Source organism: Carcharodon carcharias, chromosome 8, assembly GCF_017639515.1.
Source record: "Carcharodon carcharias isolate sCarCar2 chromosome 8, sCarCar2.pri, whole genome shotgun sequence".
Classification (NCBI taxonomy): domain Eukaryota; kingdom Metazoa; phylum Chordata; class Chondrichthyes; order Lamniformes; family Lamnidae; genus Carcharodon; species Carcharodon carcharias.
In genome coordinates this window covers 35,371,761-35,389,141 of record NC_054474.1, presented here as the reverse complement: position 1 = coordinate 35,389,141, position 17,381 = coordinate 35,371,761, and the positions used below count along the sequence as shown (strand labels likewise).

General features: G+C 40.7%; 1 protein-coding gene across 1 annotated transcript in view; it reads right to left on the bottom strand.

The window, feature by feature from the left end:
* Positions 1 to 17,381, bottom strand: part of LOC121281038 (PDZ and LIM domain protein 4-like) — a 116,744-nt gene that overhangs the window by 32,219 nt on the left and 67,144 nt on the right. The window contains exon 3 of the mRNA XM_041193626.1: positions 10,710 to 10,794. Within this exon, the coding sequence (XP_041049560.1) occupies positions 10,710 to 10,794 (85 nt within the window). The remainder of the gene's footprint in view (positions 1 to 10,709; positions 10,795 to 17,381) is intronic.

Genomic DNA, 17,381 nt, shown 5'->3' with positions numbered 1-17,381 from the left:
TCTGCCTGACTCCCTATCTCTGCGCAGGGTTTAGGTGTCCCAATAAATCCTACAAGTTTTTTCCGTAACCTCCAGCAATCAGCACAAAGGTCTTATGGCAATAGAAACACACAGGCTTCTGGGCCTCATTCCTCTTCTCAGCACCATCCTTTCTGGCCTGAGGAGGGAACAGTGTTCCCATCCGTCCTTTCTTTCCCATGGGTGCTCAGCTTTCTATCACTCACCCACCTTCTATACTTTTCAGCTTGATGGGAGATGATTAGGGGAGGGTTTCCTTTGGGATGAGGGCTGACGGACAAGCTCAATCAACAGTCAGGGTCACTGCCTATCTGGCCCTTTCAACCCCCTCGGGTCCTACCCTGATCATCGCTGAATCCCCCACTATCAACAATCTGGGGGTTACCGTTGAGCAGAAACTGAACTGGACCAACCAAAAAAAAAAATTCGGCTACAAGAGCAGGTCAGAGGCTGGGAAATCTGTGGCAATTAACTCATCTCCTGACTCCACAAAGCCTGTCTATTGGTGTAATATGCCTTTAAGGGTTGGCAGCATACCATCACTGGAATGAAAGTGTGTCATGTGATCCAGCCTTGGTTTCACTTTTGGCCAGTGATATGAAAATCTTGACAAGGCGCACAGTGGTGATCAAACAGCGTGTCAGCAAGATTAAAGTACAGATATGACATGGAGAACAGCCTTGGATTGTGCTACATGACCTGCGATGACTCTTGGCGCTTTGGTCAGACCACAATGGGTTCACAGCATCAGAGAGAGTGTTGAAATTGCAGCTTCATGACTGCACAGAAAAGCTTCGAAGGCATAAGCTTGGGTAATGCTCAAATAAAGAGCTGGTAAGCAGACAGATCCCTCATGGTGAAATTGCAGTGGACCAGAGCAGTTCAAAGCAGCGACTCACCACCACCTTCTCCAGGGCAATTAGGAATGGGAAATAAATGCTGGACCACATCTTGTGAAAAGAATAATACCAAGAGAAATAGGAATAGAAATATGCTTCATCATTCAATAAAATCATGGGCAAACCTTTACATCAATTACACTTTCCTGCCGTACTCCTTGATTCTCTTAATGTCAAGAGAATATGGATCTCGGTCTTGAATATAATCAATAACTTAACATCCACAGTAAACAAATTCGACTCAAAAAGTAAACAATGTTTCTCTCTCCACAGGGGCTGCCAGACCTGGAATTTTTCCAGCACTTTCTGCAATTATAGTTTTAAATACTTTGAAACATATTTGTCATTAAAACCTGTGGAATATTGGTTTTAGAAAAACATACTTCAATAACATTCCAGTTTCTTTCCTTCTTAATGGCATTCATCTACTTAAACCATTGGGCAGCCTAAACTGATAAAACTTCAGATTATGGACTCTATAAATGAGAAGGAAAATGCTGAAGGCTGCTTTAGTTGTAGCCCAGTGGGCTTTTCTACGTCAGAAATCAACTGTTGAAGGATTTTATTTTGGGAAAAATCTCCAAGAAATTCAGCCGAGATTTTATATACTGAGCAACAATGTTTTATTTCATTTCTTAAATCTAAGAGCAGCAAGCCAGCCAATTGAGGAAATACTTCAAACCTTCCTTCCAATGACATAATCTCTGGCAGAGCTGGACAGTCACATCCGTCAATTCAGTTATATTAAAGCAAAACTCCCATTTCTTCAGGAAAGGGAGGCAGCGATTCACGTTATTCATTTTTTTCCATGAGTGATGCATTAACAAACACACTAACAGTAAATGGCAGATATTAGGTTATTTTGATTAAAAATGTTTTAAAAAAGTGTTCAAAGTAATTTAGTTCACAACAAAAACAATTTTGTTCAAATTTAACAAAACAATATATTTCACCTTTGCACTCGGAAGACTTTTAAAAAAAAAAACGTTACTTAGGCATATCCTCTTCTACAATTGGAAGTAGGAAATTGTGTGGCATTGTTTGTTGGAATAGTTTCTGTCCTGGGAAGTATTCTCTATCTCTTTCCTGTGGGGAAACGACATGCATGCACAACATGACAGTTAGGTGAGGAAACCAGGCCCCCATCTCACCACTCACACACTGTATGAGTGCACGACCTCATCATGCCACCACCACCCCCACCTCCCATGCTCTGTGGTGCCCAGATTGCCACACTGGGCTGAATCGTTCTAGAAATAATATCGGGCAGTGAAAGCTATTATGACGTGATAGGTGATGAGCACCAGGCAGACCAAATCCACCAGGGAAACTTGGCCTCGCTATCACAATGTTTTTGCAATTTGTATTTATTAAGAGATTTGTGCATTGAATTCAGAAGTTATGAGCCTATTAACACCTTTAGAGATTTTAAAAATTAAGAAAAGATTTCAAGCGCATATACATAAGATTACATCGTTACTTAATACCATAACAAATCCCAAAATTCCTAATTAACCTGAATCCCAACTACACATTCTCTTTAAGGCAACAGTCCAAAATAGATAAAAACTTAGATAGGCAATCCGGCATGTTTACTATAGCACCCACTTGGCAGTGAAATTCCAAAGGCGTTTCTCCAGCTTTGATTACTGGACAGAGCAGGTTTCTGCGAAAGTGACTAGAGCATTTTTTCCCCAATGCTGTTTTATATGGTCCTCAGATCTTACGTGGCCTCCCAACATAGGCTTGCATCCATCTATATATATATATTTCTCTTTCTTAAATCTGTAACTTCCATTGTTGTGTGTGTCTTTGGAAATTTACTTTTCCCATAAAAATCTTTCATGTTGCCGATATGGTCAGTAACTTTGGGAAAATAAACACTGCTTGGCCTTGCTTATCTTGTTAGTTGTCAACATCCTATCATCCCTTTGAATCCTAAACAAACCCCTCACTTATCTAAAAATACAAATTTCCTTCACATCCAACATGCTGCCCTCATCTATGTTTGCTCATTAGTGTTTTAAATGCCAGCGATCGATCAGTGTCAATGCAAGATGAGGGCGGGGTGTCTCAAGCGCACTCCAGCTGCCCCTTCCTATCAAGGAGTCAGCCAGGGGCCCTCGAGCACTCATAGGGAGAAGGATCAGCAGGTGCACACCCCGGTATCATCCACCCAGGTGACTCTGGGAGTGTCTAGCCCATCCGAATCCCCTCTTCCTGCGACCCCAGCAGCTCTAGCTCCACAGGCCAAACAGGGCACCATTGCCACACAGCAGGGCCCCTAAAGCAAGCAGGGCCCCTAAAGCAAGCAGGGCCCCTAAAGCAGGCTGCCCTACCACCCACCCACCCCCCCCCCCCCCCCCCCCCCCCCCCACCCCCCCCAAGCAAGCCTTTTTCTGTGCTGTAGACCTCTATGACTCTATAACTTTTTCTGGATTCTAAAGTGCTCTCATTCCTCAGGCTTGCTGCTTTTGATTAGGCTGGCTCGAAGATTGTCAATTAAGCTCAAGCTAAACATTCAGCTGCGGTGGAGTGCTCATTTTTGACATGTTTCACCATTAGCCCGGCTGTTTTCTCCCCCACCCCACGTTGTTGTGCTCAAACTTCAGTCGGTGCTGTCAGGAACCTCCCGGTTTGCCAAGGTTGCCTTCTCCACCTTCACACTGTCGTCCTTGCCCAAGGTTGCCTTCTCCCCCTTCCCCCTTGCCCTTACACTACAAGCCAGCCATGAAGAAGCCGCTGCTTGGAGACTTGCCTGTGCCCCCCACTGAATTTGTAGAGCTGCTGGGATCATTGCAAGCGCTGCACAAAGTTATGTGCACTCACCTCTGATGTTGAAATCCCCAGGTTCATGCCTTTTAAAGGCAGTTGTAAATCATGCCATTGTGAAATCACACCAACATGCGATTTAAATTTGACATGGGGCCACAATAATTAGATGCTAATTCATTACAATTAAGTTCCCAATTTTCAATGGCAGGAAATGCGGCCCACCATTGATATGGGGGGGTGGGGGGGGTACAATCACGTCCTGGATTTATATAATTGGGAAACGTGACTAAGGCCTTCTCGTGAGATTCTCCGATGTTGCCACTGAACATGCCTGCCGCAAATAGAGGGCGGAAAATCCTGGCCACTATGTCAAAACCTCTATTTGCCTCAGAAAAAAAAGTTGAGAGCAAAACATACAGGGAGTCAAAAGCAATATTTCCCCCAACTCTTCATTGTCGGAGAACTGATTTTAGCTGTTCCCTTCAATGCTCGAGATGATGAAAAAACAGAAGGCTTAAAATAATAAAAACAAAAACAGAATTACCTGGAAAAACTCAGCAGGTCTGGCAGCATTGGCGGAGAAGAAAAGACTTGACGTTTCGAGTTTTTTTTTTCCTTCTCCGCCGATGCTGCCAGACCTGCTGAGTTTTTCCAGGTAATTCTGTTTTTGTTTTGGATTTCCAGCATCCGCAGTTTTTTTGTTTTTATTTTTAGGCTTAAAATAATAGTTGGTCCATTTACTTTCTGTAAAAAAAAGTGCTGCTCAGCAATTCAGTTGCTGCATCTTAACTGAGTATATTCTAGAGGCCAATCTAAATTTTTGTCAACCATTTTTATATCTGGGGCTTGTAGAACATCCAAGGGGTGTATTTATGCAATACACTTGCAATTATGCTTTGCTAGTGTTCTGGACAGGGAAGGAGAAATATGCTGGAAGCCCCAATTCATTTCCCTTCTTGTCTGAAATCGGTGTGGTTGTTTTGGAGAGATAGATGTGTGTGTTTCTAAGTCCCCTTTTGTGTGTGGTCGATTTAAATAACAGCAGAAGGTTGAGAGTTTAAACAAAGGTTATTCACACACGCACCTGAAGTCTGAAAATGACATCAGTCACACACCACACACTCAAGAAAAATAGACTTAAAGATGATAGTGCATTTCTACAAATGTTAAACAAGTGTTAGACCAAGGGGTGTTAAAAGGTCATATATTTGGCTTGTTGTAGATCAGTCATTGCGGGCTAGATGAGAGAGGAGGCCTTTTCCACTCTTGAATTGTAGCTAGCCTTTTCAGCACTCATTTGTGAAGCACTGATCTGGGAGACAAGAACTCCAGGCCCAGTGACTAAATTTTGGTTAAATCACAGATAATGGCTTATGTAAATCCCAGATATAACATGTGCTTTTTATGTCCATTCCAGGGGAGGCCCCCAGCCAAGATGATTCAATTAGAACTTTCCAGAAGCTTAACTCTTGGCAGCCACTTTAGCCGTGTCCATTTTAAAATATAAAAAGACAGCTCCAGAAACTTCCACAGGAACACAGTCCATGCTTGAAGTTATAAGTAGGACATGCCTTCACCGTTGAAGACATAACAGTTGACTTTGCTGGCCAGCCCACTGTTGAAACAGCAGTTGAAAATATCTTGATTTGTGATTAAGTATTTCCTGTCTGTCTTTTGTCACCATTGTGTTTCAATACATAGCTGTAATTTATAACAGTCTGTATTTTCAGATGAAAATATTATTAAACTTGGGGACTGAATCTACATTCTTATTGTACAAATATGCAATCAAAGGAAGAGTAGGTCATTCAGCCTGTCGAACTTGCTCTGCCACTCAATTAGATCATGGCTGATCATCTACCTCAACACCACTTTCCGGCACTATTCCCATATCCCTTGATGTCATTGGTATCCAGGGCCAGGATTTCCTGTTTGGTGAGCGGAACTCCCGACGTCACCCCGCCTCAGCCGACCTGTCAAGGGCCCGCCGACCTGTCAAGGGCCTATTGAGGCCATTGACAAAGTACTTAACCTAATTAATGGCCTGCCCGTCCAACCTTAAGGTTGGCGGGCAGGCCGGGAGCCCTGTCGGGCTTCACAGAAAGCATGAAACCTCATCCATGGGCAGGATGAGGTTTCATGTAGGTTTTTAAAAATTTAATAAAACTGTAACTAAAAGCGATGCCCCAACTCATGTCCCAACTCATGTAACAGTGTCACATGAGTTGGGACATGTCAGGGAATTTTCTTTTCTATTTTTAATATTTTTTTAATGCGGAGCTGATCTCCCTGAGGCAGCACTTAGCCTCAGGGAGAGGAATGCATGAAAGAGCGCACCCTCGGTTCAGGGAATCTCCCCCCCACCGCCCGCACAGGGAGCATATAGTGCTTCCTGGCGGAAGTCACGCTGGGCCGGCCTTAATTGGCCCACCCACGTAAAATGGCAACATGCCCCTAATCAGGGGCACGCCTCCACCACACGCCCACTCCTGAACTCTTCCACCCACCCCCCCACCATCACGCACCCACTCCTGAACTCTACCCCCCCCCCCAATCCTGTGAATGAATAAAAAAAAAACCTACAAGGTTATTGAATATACAATAGGATGGGATGTAGGCAGTCAGGAAACCAACCTTTGTTTCTTCATTTTCCAAGGCAAGTTTTAGAATTGGAATGATGCTGATAAACTGGGCCAAGCTTTATTCTAGCACCTTGTGGCATCCTGACTCTCCAATGAGTTTCAAAGTCATCATTAAGTAGTGGGGTGGAGTTGTGTGGGCTTTAAATTGCCAGGTGAGGTTTTATTTGATTGCATGCTACATTCCAGCTCTTGAATACATATCATTCAACGTGAGCCCCATGACAGAAAAAGTACATTGGTACTAGAAGTTCACACAGCAAGGAAGTTAGTTTTTTTGCATCTTTGCAGCAGTATCAGGGGTTACCACAGTAATTGAAAGGGAAAGACTGCAGTTACATGGCTCTATATGGTGGTGGGTGTGGACATTACAGGGTGGGGGTGGGGGTGGAAAACGAATTTGACACTAAACGTTTCACTGTTGAAACAATCCAGTTGACAGAATTTGGATGCAGGAAAGAGTTGCATCTGAATTCTACACTATTTTTGGTGGGGTTCCCACCCACCACCCACCTTTGGTGTAAAATTAGGGTCATCTTTCTACTGGATTAGTAAATGGGGGCAGAAATAGTTTGATAGTTTTCCATCCCAAAAATCCATTCTCTAAACCACTGTTGGCTAACTGATTTGCTTGTCCACGATTTGCCTGCTGAGTCCCCTGGAAGTTGGCTACATATTTGGTAACAAGGCCCAGTGACACCGAAATGTCAAATTTGCTTGGTTGTACACTATCAATGTGTTAGGCATAATGCAGTATGAGATATGACGGTACAGCAGAAGTCAAAGTAATTTTTCTGTTGAGGGAATCTTGACATTTTTCAGGGGCTCCATCTTCATTCACACTAACTCCTTTATTAGATGATGCAGTCACATAGTAATATAATTTTGTATTTGCGTTGAACTTTTTTAAAAAATGTTTCCTTCTTTGGTATTTGCATCTATCGAAAGACTACATAGCCCCCTTTAAAAATTAATTGCTAGCAATTAATGCTCTCCAGCATTCTGTCATTTTGTGCTGCCAATTTCAAGTTTCTTTCCCTTTAATACTTCAGTTTAAAGCGAGTTCTGACACACGTCAGGATGCTGACTTCCAAAGGTCCAACAGAAATTAATTCTGCATCAGGTTAACAATCAGATAATGAATTGTTCAATTCACATACTTCACCTTTCAGTGACTTTTTTCCCCCCAAACTATTGCACCTCCTCACATGACCATCCGTACTTTAATAATATGGAGATTAGAGCCGCTTAGTACAGAACCACCCTTGTTACACTAAAGATATACCACTTAATAGAGCTTATTAACTCACTACAATCTTACCCATCCCTTCGCCCCAATGCCATAGTTTTTACACGGACATTGAAAGGCTGCACACAAACATAGAAACAACTAGATATGTTGGCTGTCTGAAACATCTTTAATAAGTTTCCAACAGTTACCAAATGGTTTGAATCAAGTATAAGACAGGACAATTTTTCATCCATACTTATACTAAAAATACTCATAAAAATCCCCTGCCTGACAAGATTTTTAATCCCTATGGGTGTATTAACATGAGCCAACTACTTTGGACACAGTTATCAGCTGCAATTTTTAGTGTCTAATTTTCATTATGATTGGTAGAGGCAAAGGAGGTATAGTGGAAAGCTGGGGTCAAACGCCACCACAAAGTCCTCCAAGATAACATCTGCAGAATTTTTACAGTGTAGAAGGAGGCTATTCGGCCCATTGTGTCCTCCAATCTTAGATTCTGTATCCTGAGGAGCAACAAGATCAGGAAAGAGGGAATCTGTGATTGGAAGAGCAGGAGCAGCAAACACGGGCAAGAATCTGTGATTGGAGGAGCAGCTTCTCACACATTCTGTCTCCTACTTTTCTCTCATTTGTCACCCCCATCACTGATTTTTCACAGGCTTTTTCTGGGCTATCGTGGGCATGTTCGTCCACTGCCTCTGTATTTTGAACCCTGGGGTGCAGTTCCTGTCAACATCAGTTGAGACGGGCTATTTGAAGAATTTTGAGCAGTGTTTGCTGTGGCTCGAAGTTTCTTTTTGCAGCAATTTTTAAACATGCTGCCTGCACAGTTTTAGATTTGCTTCCGACAGTTTGATATTTATGCAAGTTCTGATATCTAGTGAGGGCTTCTTAGGAACAAATGAGTACATATGAGCTTACCACTAGACAACCTCCAGCAACATTCTCATTGATACCTTGACACTCAAACAGCTCACAGATAAATTTCCCTCCACAACAATTTCCAAACTTGAACACTGTCTTGCTGATACCCCAGGCTGATTCCAAGTCAATTTTATACAATTCATTTTTGAATATTATCTCTGCCTCAACAGCCAATAATAGTGAAGCATTCCATCATTGAACTTCCATAGGGGCTATCAAGAATAGTATGGTAATTTGGGGAATTTCACAAATCTCCTGTCAAAGTTACGCCAGATAATTCTTTTTTTTAATCTCAAGTCTCTTGCAGGGAGTCTATGGCCCAAGTAGACATATAACAAAGTGCTGTCTGTCAGTCCGTTATACAATTACTGGCAGATTGTACTGAGCACTCAGACTGTTGTCCTTGCAGCTCTTTCATTGCTCATCATGCATGGCTATATACCAGCATTCAAGCTACAACCCGAAACAGATTTTAAATAATGAAAAAAGGGGCTTTATATACCTTTTGGTAAGAACCTTTGATACACTGTTGCTTGCTCGTAAACAGCTGGCTCATGTCTAATCATTATAGGCGCTCATTCAATTAACAAACATCTGAAAGGTGACTCTGCTTGTAGAACATGGGCAGATTTTCAAGTCTGGTGTCCAAAATGGGTCAGGTAACTTGCCATGGGAGAGGGCAGTTCTTTAAAACTTATGGAAATAATTCATTTGTATTTGGTTTCCTTGTGATTTTGGAGACACTACTCAGCTACTTTCCTGCATTATCTCAATTTACATTAAATGTAAAAAAAACACACTTCCAAATGCTGGGATCCTTGTATAATAAATATAAAACTTTCCTTTATGCTCATTATACATGGACAGAGTGTTTGCACTAGAATGACAAAAGAAACCATACAATAATTCCTTTCAATATAATTTGCAGAGGATTGCAAATACTTAGGTTTTGCACAGTGTGTGGGCACTTTAGGCTGGTCTGAATGGTTATGTGGAGATACAAGACTCATTTAATTTTAGTGACCAACTGATGAAAATAAATTGCTGCCCAATAAATGGACTTCTCACACCTGTTTCACAAGGTATATCACTGTCTAACACACTCCAGATTATTCATGGTCTAATATAATGGCATCATGCTCACATATGGTATAAATATGGAATATTTTATGACTTAATTCACTATGGCATGTGATTTATTCCACTGTTCTTTTACTAGCTGTACAATTTCCTATTTAATAGCTTTCCATAGCTGTGATTGGGAGATTACAGAGGTATGTTTACATGTCTTCAATTGTGACATGATGAGTGGTTTAGTATTTCCACTTTAATGCTGGCGAATTATCTAGTCCATCATCATTTGAGAATCTTATTTATCTCTTACTCTGTTTCCTCATGTCACCTGTGTGTTAATCAATGCAAGAATATAGCCTAGGCATATATTTCCTTTGGTACCCTAGTCTATGTCAAACACTAATGTCTCATTGGACTACTTGGTGACAGTCTCCTCCAAGGGGATGTTTCGGCAGTTTCATTCAGTGAGAAAATGAGATTACTTAGTCCACCAAGAATGCAAATTGCAAAATTGAGGTGATTTTATTTTAAAGTTGCTGCTATTTTACAGGCAACTCTTTGGCAGCAAGGCAATTATTTATCTCTACCTCCAGGTGCTTGACATTTGTGCACATTCTGGGTGGCATTGGGAGGGAGAGGATCTTGCCAAGGAAGCTTTATTAAATCAAAATGTCTGGAGATGATTAGTATAGAGCTGTGTTTTTTCAGGCAGTGTTCAGAAGTAGCTGGTCACAAATGTAGTTTCATGGGTTTTCAAGGTGGGATTTGTAAAAAAAGAAAAAATATTGTTTCCTTATATTTGAAGTTTGCTTGCAGTTTTAAAAAATGCATCCTTCTACTTTTTCTCCTCCTCCCACCCCATTGCACGGTTCCAAAGGTGGTTTAATTACTTTTGGCTGAAAATGCCCTCGAGCTACACTTGCTCCAGCATAATAATTGAAACCCTGTTCACGCTTGCAAACAGGGTTTCAGTTGCACTTCCAGCAACAGAGGGGAGAGAGTAGTTAGGAGCAAGTTCCCAGTTTTTGCTTTAGACATGTTCTGGCATGTAACTTTACACTCACAGTGGCACCTTCACTTGCAATAACCCTTGGAATGTGACCAAACAACAATTTTAATACATACTTGTGGCTGTGACTGCAAATCAACTTTGAAGGGATGAGAGTTTCCATCTTCAAAACCATTTGGGGACCAGGGCTTGTTTTCTGTCCTGTAATAAAGAAGCAGCAATCTTGAGTGATATTCTAGCTGTGATGCTTTAGAGTGATATTTTAACCATAAAATCAGTAACTGTTCAACCAGGATTCCACGGTATCTTAAGCGCCATTGGAATTGTCATTTCTGAAACTGGGGTCATTAAAACTCAGGCATATGGTATGGAGGACTCCACTCATGTCCTGAAGTGAAATGTGTTCAACTTGCAGTGGAGACACAGATCTGCACTTGCACTTCACCACTAATTTGGTGATCTCTTTCAGAGGGATGACAAAAGAGAAATGTGTAGGAAGATGTACATTAACAGGCATTCTTCAGAGTTGTGTTGCTGCTAAATCTTGCCATAATGATTTCAGAGGAAAGAATGTATATTACATCAGACTATCAAAGGCTGTAGTCTCTCCTGTTCAAGTGTAAGCTTTTTCCAATACTATCAATATGGGTCAAATTCAGTTACATCCATTCACTGGATAAACATTCAATCCACTTGGCTCTCTGTATAATCTTCTAGTCATCTCCCACCTCTGCCATCTAATTTTGTCCTCTGCTCTTCTGGTGATGCTAGGGGCTCATTTAGTAGATACCAGCAGTCTCACCTATGTGGCTACACTTTATCTCTGATCCTACACGGCAAGTGCAAGCTATAATAAATCAAAAATAAAAGGGCACAAGAATTTTTGGGAGCAGGAAAACGCCATTAAATTCAACAAGCAAGCCCTTTTTCATAATTAGGCATCATCACCAAACCCAATCCTATCCTTACAAGATTTCCAACATTGACAGTAGTCTGCAAGAGCAAGCTGCAGACTTATGTTATTTTTTAAAAGTCCACTATTTCAGAAATTGAGATAATTCTCAGCAAGTTTCCACCCACATGCGCTAAGAAGTCACAGGCCAAGTGGAAAAATCTAGGTTCCATACAAGATCCAGCGGCTTGTTGTAGTCTGTTAATGTTAAGTTCCAAGAATAAACAATACATTTAAATGATGAAATGCCTAATTAGCATAATATAACCTAATTTGACAACTAATGGAATTTGAAATAAATGGAAAATAAATTTGATATGCTGGCCCCAAACTAACTTGTTTGGGTATTGCAGTGACACAACTACCACAGCCCAAGTTGCAGGCTGGCAAATTGAGGAAGTTGCGAGTTCCACCAAAACTGACCTTTCCAAGTTCCCATTACTTATTTGGGCCTCCATGAAATATGCTCACTGAGGAAAGAGGCACTCAGTACAACTGCTATAGTCTTGCACATAACATATGGGTCACTTTTTGTAGCTTCCTCCCACAAAGGTCTAGCATTTTTTCTGCCCTTTACATCTCATCCAAAAGGATTTGGAAGTTATCCAGATATTTTTCTGCCCACTTGCTCCTTATTTGGATATCTCCACCAGATCCTGCAGAAGATGCAAAAAAGGTAGCAAGAATCACATGCGCTGCAGTCCAGTTACTCCGTCATTCAAGTGATTAAATCAACACTCTTAACTGCTGCCACAATTCATCAGCTATTCTTGGCTTTTTACAGGTTGCACTCTGCTCCAACTGTTCACCCACCCCCTTGCCATGCATTGCTCCAATTTCACAGGGGATTTATACAACTATCACAATTGATTTTCTTTGAGCTCACTCCCAAATTATATCAAATTCAGTTCTGGGGAGGTTAACAGGTGCCAGTCTTGCACAAATGGTTGTGAAATTTCAGGCCATTAAACACTCAAATAAATTTTTGTACTTAATAGTACCAGTACACATGATTCAATGGTTTGGCAACAAGATTAGACATTTATTCATCTTAACATATTACCAAATCCAAAGATTCCCCCCCCCACCCCAATTGTTTAGTGGATTAGGTGTACCATATTTGTGTAATGAATCACAAAAGCATGAAATTTTGTTCAAACCTTATTCTTTGCTCCATTAGCTAGTCTCAGTCAAAAGTGGCAATCATGGAGCCACAATTAACCTGAGCTATACTCCCTATACCGAATTGTTATCAAGCGATCACTAATGAAAAATACACACGTACATGAGAAGACAGGATTGGACGCAGTATGAAAATGCAGCCGCAACGCGTGAGCTATGATTATTCCTGGCTTAGATGGTTCTGATTTATCTAAAACCTCAGTAACCATTATAAATCACTGTGGTCAAACTAATGATTTATATAGAGTGTCAGCCTTAATCGATACAGCTAGAACAACCCCAAGGTGGCAACTATAATATCCATGAAAATGAACTTACATGGAAAGAAAGGCATTTATTCAAAGGGTACCTAAAGATGCGCCAAGAATATCTCAAAACCCATCTTTTGATTCTTTAGGGAATTTGACTGCAACCAAGGAAGGACAGAACTGATGGAAAAGCTAAATAACATAGATGCTGGAAATCTGAAAAAGAAACAGAAAATGCTAGAATGTTCTGCAGGTTAGGCAGTGTCTATGGAGAGACAGGAAGAGGGGGAGGGGGAGGGGGGAAGATGGAGAGGGAGAAAGAAAGAAAATTAATGTTTCAGGATTGCTGAAAATGTCAAACTGAAACATCAACTCTGTTTCTCCACTCCGAGATGCTGCCTGACCTGCAGAACATTCCAGCATTTTCTGTTTCTATTTCAGATTTCCAGCATGTGTTATTTTGTTTGACCTTCACAAACAGGGTGGGTATTAAATTGGTACAATTTTATTTTAAATGCTTTCATAGCCTGCAGGAAATATTATGCTTAATCATAATAAGCTTTCAATCTGCTTATCTGGAGAACATTGTTAATTTTGAAAACATCTGACAGTATGTGGTATGTACTTACTGACAGGATAAAAAAAACAAAATGGCTCAAGCAGCTCTATTGAAATAATCTTTAGAACCAGAAGTTTTAATGTAACTTATTTTATAAGGTCACATATGATTGTTCCTTCTATGAACACAGACCAAATTGGGATTAACTGTGTTTCAATGCAATGCTTTCAACTGAGGCAGTTCCTGGTGTAGAAGCTAATGAAGCCAGCATAAGACTCAGATTCTTAACTCGCTCTGTAAAGGTAGGGTTTGGGCAATATAGGACATATCAACAATTTTTATTTGTATCTTGGGACGGTTAGTTAAGGCAGTGCTGGAGCAGAAACATAGCACCAGAGTCTATGGATGTGGCCACCTGGCAGCAACTTCTTACTCCCACCCACTGACCAGGTTGTAACTCTGGGTGAAACTCAAGAAACTTTTAATCAAATGAGACTATGCCATTAAGATTCACTTCTAACTAATTATACTCACTGAGCCTGTGGTTTGGCAAAGGTCTCCCATGAAACTAAGTACAAAATAGAAGTGTAAAGCTGGCCTTGGCACCCAGTGTGAGTCAACATCTTCAAGGAAGTCAGGAAAAGGTGAGGGGAAAGTTTATGGAAAAAGAAAAGCTTGAATCAGGATTACCATTTTACAAAATCCCAATTTAACTTCCTATTCTATGCCCCACAATTTTTTCCAGCACAACAATGTGAAATCCAACAGACTAAAAATGGTTGAAATTTCAATGACAGTTTAAGATTTTGTAACTAGGTTAGTTGCTAGGTGTTACTACATTTAATACTGTCAGATAAAAACAGCACAACATCCATTAATAAAATCTTGTGTGAAATTTGCACCTTTATGATGCTTTCTTATTCTTGTAATAAATTGTTAAATCTTCCATGACTGTATCAACATTGGGATAATTTTATGAATTCATGTTCTGGGCACAGAATTTTTCCTACAAATAATGCACAACATTAATTTGCCTGCTCAAATTCCTATCCATTTCAAATTAATAACCAAAATAATCATGATCCGGCATGCACCATGGTCCCTATAGGTACACTCCCTGCAGGAGAAACCCCATATTCAAGCACAAATACATAAACTTACCCCCAATATTTCATTGTTATTTCTGATAAATTTCTAATTAATTTCTGATTAAGAGAAATAGAAATAATTAGTTGGGAATGCAGGAGAAAAGAGCAAAGTTATAAATTAATGAAAGATTTAATAGTGATTTCCAGATGGGATAAAGTACAATTCTAACATTAAATGAATGGCAATGTTTCAGGGGCTTGACAGGGTAGATGTAACCATTCTGATTCAAACACTGAATGAGTCTATTCGGCCTGTTTTATTGGTGCCTACTCTCCGCAGCAGTAACTCAGCTGGTCCCACTCACCTGCCCTTTCTCCCATAGTCCTGGATGATTTTTCTTTTCAGAGTCAATATCCTTTTGAAAGCCAGGGTCAAATCTGCCTCTGCCAAACAGTCCATTCCAGGTGCTAACCACTCGCTGTATAAAAAAGGGTTTTTCTCATGTCCAATTTGGTTCTTGTTCCTTTCACCAATATGAACAGCTTCTCCCCATCTAATCTGCCCTGATTCCTCATGATTTTAAGCAATTCTATCAAATCTCCTCCCAGCCTCCTCTTAACCTTCTCTGCTGGCAGGAGGTTTCCCATGGTTGAGAAATCTAGAACTAGCAGGTCACATTTTCAGTATGAGGAGCTGAGATGAGGAGAATCAATCAACACAATTGTGGATCTATGGAATTCTCTAGAGCTGTGGATACTGAGTTGTCGAGTACATTCAAGACAAAAGATTCATACTTTTTGGATATTATGGGGATTAAGAGATATATGAGGATGGTGCAGGAAGGTGGCATGAGGGAAAAAGGTCAGCCATGATTACATTCAATTGATGGAGTTGGCACGAAGAGCTGAATGGCCTACTCCTGCTCCTATTTCTTTTTTGAACTATTGACTCTGTAGTGTATGTGTCTTCCTAAAATAAAAGGTGATAGAAAATGTCAGAGTTTACTTTGATGTTAGGGATGTGAGCTTGAATCATTGATAAATCAACAGATGCCTTTGAAATTTGAGGGATAGTTAATACCTGTTGGCAGAAGATTAACGTTTGTAGTATGTTAACATCAGAAGAGAGCGTATTGAACTTGCACATCACACAACATCTTGTCATACCCATGATTTACTGCAGTCAGCTATGCTAGGTATAGCGCAGAATCACCTGCATTCTTAATAAGCTACACCTCCTTGGTCAAAGGTCAAAAACAAGCAAGGTGACAACATACTTATTTGCTACATATTATAGCATCAGTAAGAATGAACTAAATGATGACTGAATATGATGCAACTATTTCTTAAAACGGAGCTAGCTGCCTGTGTCAATTCTTAAGTTTGGGGCACTGCCAAATTCTTTGTAGTTTAAGCTACCTTTGCTAAGCTGATGTTAACACTTTTTTCACAAATCTTGCACTTGTTTTCTAAGGGAACTCATTAAATTCTTGGGGCCTGATTTCAACTCTGTGCACGTGGGTGGGTGAGTTTTAAGTGAGTTGAAATTTGCCCTCGTGGACTAACTTTTGACTAAACAAAGTGGAGTCAGACCCAGTTTGCTGGTGCTACTTATAAAATGCTTTGTGCTTCCTGGACAGTGGATGTTTTTGCCCACCAATTTTTTCTTCTTTTGTCACTGCTTCTTGGCTGTGGTCAGCAAACATCACCTAAGTGTGTGGTAATCTGAGGTGTAATACACCTATAAGAGACTGTGAGCAGGTTGACCACGTAACCGCAAGACCCAATAGCTGTGTATTGCAGGCTACCATGTAAATGTTAGCCTAAAGTAGGGTCTGGCTGGAGAAGCACACATCATGTTGATGCTCGGTTGTTTGTATAAATAAATAGTATGTGCTTCATTTCATATTGGTCTCTGCACTGCCGTATATTGTAATCGACTTGCCTTCTGACAGATAAGTGTGCAATCAGTTCGTGAGCAAAGCGACCCATAGTTAAAACGTAACAAAAAGTATGTTTAAATTTGAGACTTCCCTGGGCTCTAGGCTGGGGCAATACATGTTGAGGCTCAGTGTATTAATGAACTGCCAATCATGCTATTAAGTAATACATATCAGGAAGGAGTCATTACCATTGCAGTTCATATATCCACCTGAGGATCATTCCTTTTCAAAGGTACAAGGTATTCCAGGGATAAATGTACTCAGTTCTTTGGTCCTTTCCTGTTGTCAAAAGATGCAAAGCACTTCATAAACACCAAATCTGAACCCTTCAGTCACCCCATCCTGTTCAGCTTCATTTTAATGTCCAAGGGCCACACCTAATAGTTATTTCCACCTTTCATTGGCACTATGCATTCCTATTTGCCAGCTTCCTCCTCTTTATTAGCTATGCTCTTGAATGCAATATATGCAGTATGCAGTTTTTCTAAATATCAGCAGCAATCCTCCGTCCCTTGTCCAAGAAGCCATTATTTATATGCGAGCGAATGTCAGCAGGCTAAACAACTGGAAAGAAGCAGTGGGCTTGCCTATTTTACATGCATGTACTTCCTAGCAATGGTCACTGAATAACAAACAGGGAGAACCCAGAATGATCTTTCCTTTTCTTAGCTAAGGACTAGGAGACTAATTGCAGTGTCTCAACTGCTGACCGCAACCAGCACAAAAGATTGAACTAGTTACCTTCCTAATTTGTATTACTTAATAGCTTGATTGGCAGGTCATTAATACACTGAGCCTCAACAATATTTTCCCAGC